This window comes from Mastomys coucha, unplaced genomic scaffold (genome assembly GCF_008632895.1).
Source record: "Mastomys coucha isolate ucsf_1 unplaced genomic scaffold, UCSF_Mcou_1 pScaffold15, whole genome shotgun sequence".
NCBI lineage: Eukaryota > Metazoa > Chordata > Mammalia > Rodentia > Muridae > Mastomys > Mastomys coucha.
Window position 1 is genome coordinate 76,411,366 of NW_022196897.1, and position 6,171 is coordinate 76,417,536.

The 6,171-nt window shown below is 46.2% G+C and overlaps 1 protein-coding gene across 1 annotated transcript in view; it reads right to left on the reverse strand.

The window, feature by feature from the left end:
• The window catches only part of Ptprj (protein tyrosine phosphatase receptor type J), a 152,799-nt gene that overhangs the window by 21,473 nt on the left and 125,155 nt on the right, over positions 1 to 6,171 (reverse strand). The window contains exons 8-11 of the mRNA XM_031370900.1: positions 5,765 to 6,022; positions 4,719 to 4,991; positions 3,359 to 3,649; positions 904 to 1,035 (exon numbers count right to left, since the gene is read on the reverse strand). Coding sequence (XP_031226760.1) covers positions 904 to 1,035; positions 3,359 to 3,649; positions 4,719 to 4,991; positions 5,765 to 6,022 — 954 coding nt within the window. The remainder of the gene's footprint in view (positions 1 to 903; positions 1,036 to 3,358; positions 3,650 to 4,718; positions 4,992 to 5,764; positions 6,023 to 6,171) is intronic.

Below are 6,171 nucleotides of genomic sequence, written 5' to 3' on the forward strand. Positions count from 1 at the left end.
GGAGAACGCCACATTTTGTTTATTTGCATTCATAGGGATGCAGGTGCATGTGTGTGAGCTACTCTGTATGCATATGTGTCTATGTGTGTGGAAGCCAAAGGATAAACTCAGGTATCATTCCTCAGGCACTTTCTACTTTTTTGGGGGGTGGGGGCGGGGTCAGGGTTCTCTTTCTCTCTCTAGCCTGGAACTTCACCAATCCAGCTTTGCTGACTAGCCTGGGAGTCCATCCTAAATTGACTCATTATGGGCTATGGTCCTAGTCTAGCTTCAGCATTAGGTAAATCAACTGTGGGATGGGCACTCTTGTCTCTCCCGTATCTTCTCTATAATGTTTCCATACCACCACAAAGGTGCTGAATAGTTGTGACAGAGACTTCAAGGCCAGGAAAGCTTAAGTTACTTGCTATCTGATCCTTGAGAGCTCAGGCAAACAGCTGCCCTCTCTGTTGGTGCCACAGCACAGGCTGCACTGGAGAGAGGCATGTACTTATATCACTGATGTGCCTCATACACAGCGGTGGTTTGAATGAGAATGGCCCCATAGGGACATGTATTTGAATATTTGGTCCCCAGTTGGTAGAGCTGTTTAGGAATGATTAGGAGATGTGGCTTTGTTGGAGAAGGTGTGTCACTGAGGGGTGGACTTTGATGTTTTGAGTGTGAGTGCCAGTGTGTGCCCCAACCCCTCTGATTCCTAGTCGTGGATCAAGATGTGAGCTCTCAAATGTTCCTGCCTCTGAGCCTTTGCTCCGCCATCATGGCTTCTAACCCTTTGAAACTATAAACCTGCTAAACACTTTCTTTTATGAGTTGCTTTGGTCACGGTGTTTTATCACCGCAGTAAGAAAGTCACCAAGATAGTTACATCCCCCGGGTTAACCCATGCTGGACCCTTCTTACCTTCCCCAGTGGTGAGAATGACAGCATAGGCTTTGATTGGTCCATGGCTGGCCTCAAAACCGCTGAACTTAACCTTTACTGAATTGTGACTGACCGATGTAATATTAGGGGATCCATCTGGAGTAGGTGGGTCTAAAGCAATGTGAAACAAAACAATCATCCAATTTAAAACCAAAGAAGAAGGAAAACTACCAGGCAAAGAACATGCTCCACTGCCCTCTACAGGATGTGCCTCTGCCTGGGAAGACCTGCCCTGTACAGGAAGCTGTATGCGGAGCTCATCCAAAACATATCCCAAGGTAAGAGGCAGGAAGGGAATCAGTACTGTGCAGTGGCCTGGATCCTGAAGAAGGCCCGGTGATAGTGACAGATACCCCCAACATTCACCATCGGCTCTCCAGATTTTAACTAGTCGGGAAGGATCTCACACTTCTCACCCTAAGACTGGCAGCAGCAAACTATGGGAGCTTACCTACTGCTCCTCTTGAATGCTAAACTTAGGCCCCTTCACATCCCTTACCCTCAAGCACATACGAAGCACGAAATAAACCCTGGCGAAGACTTTCCCCAACTCTCCTTCCCCTAATACTTCCTAACCCAAATAAAATGCAACTTTGAATTTAACTTGTGCTAAATTTATAAACATCCTCTGCATAAGGAAGCTCCCGATTAAAAAGTGAGAATCACTGAGTGAAATGATGTTTGTGTATGGTCGGATATGTTCAGTTTATTCCTCACCACCACCACCTGGTTTTGTTTGTTTTCATGTAGCCCAGGATACCCTGAAGTCCCTATAATCACCTAGGTGACCCTGGGCTTCTGATCTGCCTGCCTCTACCTTCCATGGTTAGGATTACAGGTATGTGCTACCACACACAGTTTATACAGAGCTGGAGACTGAACTCAAACTTTCATGTATGCTAGGCAGCAAGTGCTTACCAACTGAGCTACAGCCCCAACCCAGAGATATCTAGTTCTGATGAGCTCCGATGCTCTATGCCAAGTGCTATCCTCAGCCATGGAAGACTCAGGCATGGTTTCTGCTCTTCGGGGGCTTATACACAGAAATGACACCATGGAAAGGGGAGCTTCAAAGCAGGAAGGGAAATATTCACTGTTCCTGCTATGTTCTACAAAACCAAAGTGATAGGCCACAGGGTAGGGTGCCACTGTGTACCAACACAATTTAAAGAGCCCCGTACATCCTGTTTTCCTTACGATTTTATAGTACACAACCTGAGCACCCATATGCATGGTCTTCAATGCAGAATACGCAGCACAACTGTCCTGGAAGGCAAACACTGCTTCTCCTTTTCACAGCCGAGGCTCTTAGCAAGCTCAATTACATGACTGGTATATGGGAGAAACTGAACTCAAACCTGGGTCCACCTTATCTATTGGGAGCCTCTGTCTATAACATGCTTCCAGCACTTTCCAAGTCAGGTCCCTGCAGTAAGAGACTCTCTTAGGTTAACCACTGATGCCTTAGACACTGTCAGCAATCCTCTTATGCCCTTAAGATTACTTATCTAAAAGTCAAAAAACACAAAGGGGATATAAGACCACCACCCCACTGCCTGATCTAAAGTGCAAGCTTGGCAAAGACAGGGAAGCAATGGACAGACAAATTAAAACCAGTTCTTCCCAGGTAGGGGGCTGAGGGAAGAGAGGAGAGAGAAAATGAATGAATATGAAGGACTGACAGGAAACTGGGAGTCGGGGATCTCTGCATAGTGTGTGATCTTTTCTTCTGCTAAAGCAACTTGGGCTCTTGTCAACAGATTCCAGGGAAGTGAAATGAGTCCCTACATACACAATAATGTTGTTGCGTTTAAGTCTCCTTCCATAAGTATGATAGTCATATTATGTGGCTATCTTTGGAAGAAAAAGAGAATCCTTATATTGAAGTAATCCATGTGGAATAGTTACAAGTACAAATGGTCTAATTGTGTTTCAGAGTCTTCCTCCCAATAACGGGAAGGTCAGAGGGAATGAAAATGTGCCGAAAAGTGGAGCATCCTAGAGCTGACAAATGTCCAACAGACACGAGCTCATCCTACTGCCCAGAGTTTGGATATAGTCAAACATTTCTACAAAATGCCTTTTTAGATGCAATAAGGGAACCTCCTATTATAAGAGAAAGGAGGGGAAAAGAGAAGAGAGAAAGGGGGGAGGGAAGGGAGGGGAAGAGGAGGGGAGTGGAAAGGAGGAGGGGAGGGGAGGGGATTGAAAGGGAAGGGAGAGGAGGTGAAAAGAAGGAAGCAAGTTTTTCTCAGAACTGCTCAGGATGTGAAGCACACCTCTCTTGCTCTGCAGTTTTAAGCTGCATTGCTGCAGAATGAGCAATAACGATACTTTAAGGGAAAGTAAGCACCCTAAAAGAACTCTTGGGCCGCTGCTGCAAGCTGCTGGGCCAGCTGCTCCAGGGGTAGCCAGCTCCCAGCCACAGGCCCACCTGTGATGCCGGTGGTGCAGGTGCTCTGGGTGGGCAGCGCCATCTTTCCACATGACAAGGTAGCAATGCTGATGTTGTACGAGGTAGAAAAATTCAAATAGGTGACTTCTGTCCTGCACTCTGTGTCATCGTCTGAAGTGCAGTTCTCCAGGTGTGTCATATTGTCCCAAGCATCACTCCTGACCCCCAGCTCGAAGCCTGTGTTCACGCCAGGGGGGCAGGCCCACTTCAGAACCAACGCTGGCTCCTTTGGGACCACTTCACAGTGGAAGAAGGCCACTGGTGCAGGTTCTGCAAAGAACAAGGCAAGGTGAGGCTCAAGGGAAGCAGACGACCTGGCCCAGCACATGAGGAGACAGCATGAATGTGAAGGAAGATGCTCAGCTTCACTGAATTAAGCGATATCAGACCACATGACCTTGGGCCAGTCACATTATTGTCCTGGGGCTCAGTGCAGGACTATCTGAGGATTAAATGCAACAACATGGGTGTCAGTCACCAAGCAAGATTCTGGGAAGAGGGACTAGAGACTTAGCAGGTAGAGTCCTGACTGCTCTTCTAGAAAATTTAAGTTCAGTTCCAGCTCCTGCCCCAGCCAGCCAGCCAACTAGCCATATAGGCTCACGTACATTTTTCTCTTGCTTAAGGTTTCAATGACAACAGAGGTTCCAGCAACACCACTCAAACAACAAAGTAAGCAAGTAGACTAGCAGTATGCAGTCTAACTGAGCAACAGTCACTGAAAGCCACAGATTGTTCACTACATCATGGGAAAGACCAGAAGAGGCCAAGCACGGAGCTCTAATGCCTCCTGCCCCTCACTGTCAAGCTCCTGCAGATCCACTCCCATCACCCTGGCCTCCTATAAATTCTCCAAAGCAATGCTATCTCCAGCCTCGGGGCCTCTGCCCATAATGCAGGTTAAAACCCTATGATGTTCAGGTTGGCTCTTCACTCCCTCAGATCTATGTTCAGTCACCTTTACATTTATCCATTCAATGGGGCATCCTCACATGACACCCTAGATATCATTTCCCCCTTCCCTAGCTTTTCCTTTTCCATCCTCTTAGCCATAATCACCACCTATCTACTTGCTTACTTTTATCTCTTATCTGTATTGTTCAGCAGGCTAAAAGCTCTAGAAACGCAGGGACCTCTCTAACAAAGCATGTGCTCCATAAACACATGTCCGGTGAAGCAAGGGCAATGGCGTCAACATTAATGAGCTGCCAGGCTGTGTTGGAGTTCTCCATGTCCACAGTCGCCCTGCTGGTACAGTAATCTACAGGCTGGGAAGGTTCCTGCATGGGAGTGCCACAAAGGGAAGAACAGGGACCACTGAGAACACAGGACTACTCACCCATACAGAACAGCTTCCAACCAGGTACCAGTGATACTGTATCATTGCCAACTTGTGTAAGGATCTTCACTGTGTAAGAGACACCTGGGATTAGCTCAGGGATTGTAACAGAAGGGATGTCTGTGAACTCGCTGGTCACACTGCTGCCATCTCCAGCCTTCAAGATGAAAACAGAGTAGACATAGGAGGCAGAGGCTGCGTCCATGTTCTCCCACCGGATGACTGCCACAGTGGTGTTGGTGTTTACTTCGATGTGGGACACACTGCTGGGCCCTTGGTTTAAAATTAAACAAACAAACAAGAATGAGCCACTTTGAATTATAGGCCTCTTTTATTTACTATATCCAAAAAAGCTACCTGATTTTTTTTTCAAGAAAGAATTAATACAATTAATATGTACCACTTCAAAAGTTGATTTCCCCCCCCAAAAAAAAATCAGAAAATTAAGTCCGAAAAGAATTTAAAATGTCCAGGTTTCATTTAATATTTAATTTTATCATATATAATCTAATATATCACCTCATATAGAGAGAGTGCTTCTTTTTAAAATTTTATCATATATCTTCCAATGCATTATCTAAACTGAGAGTTAGTGTGTGTAACTTCCAACCTTCTTTTGGAATCTGACTAGTAAAGAAGGTCAAGCGTATGATAAGCTAACACTTCCACCATCCGTCCATCTGAAGTCTGTGGAAGCATCTCCATCACTGTTGCAGAAGAGATCCTCATCTGAGGGGATCTTCAGCGCCAGTAGGACAGCCGCTCTCTAGTGTATGTCCTGAAGAGTGAACAGCAGGCTCTACAACACTCTCCATTCTCCTATGATGCTACTCTCTGCTTACAAAGAGCAGCTGTGTTCACAAAGCTCCTCCACACAGTGCCTACACATACAGAAGAGCCTTTGCTGATGTTTCTAGTTAAGCAGTTCCCACATGGGCCTGCAACCCAGAAGCAGAATCCAGCCTCTCCCTATCAGTTACTGTATTTCCTCCATGGGAGAGGCAGGAAGCATCCCCTCTGCCTGACTCATCCCCCATAAGACTTACGTGTGTATTGGGTAATGGAGTTAGAGTCACCCTGGATCTGATCCACTTCTGGGAAGATTGTGACATTATATAGAGTGCCTGGGGTAAGGTCCCCTAGTGTGATCCACTTCTGAGAACTGTTGGTCCTCCTGGAGCCATTTTTAGACTCTAGAACTAAATGGTAAGTGTATCCAGAAGCATTGTCTGTATTCTGCCACTCCAGCTGCATTTCAGTGGTGCTAACGTTGACCACATGGATGTCAATCACAGCACTGCTGTCTAGTCAGAGAAAAGAAAGGAAAGTATCTAATCATGATTCCAGCCTCACTTCAAAGTCTTTGTCAAAAGAACCAACTCTTTGTTATCCAGCTTTCCAATGAGGTCAGAGACCATGCTCTAGAGATCAAGGCAAGCCTGAGCTACGAAGT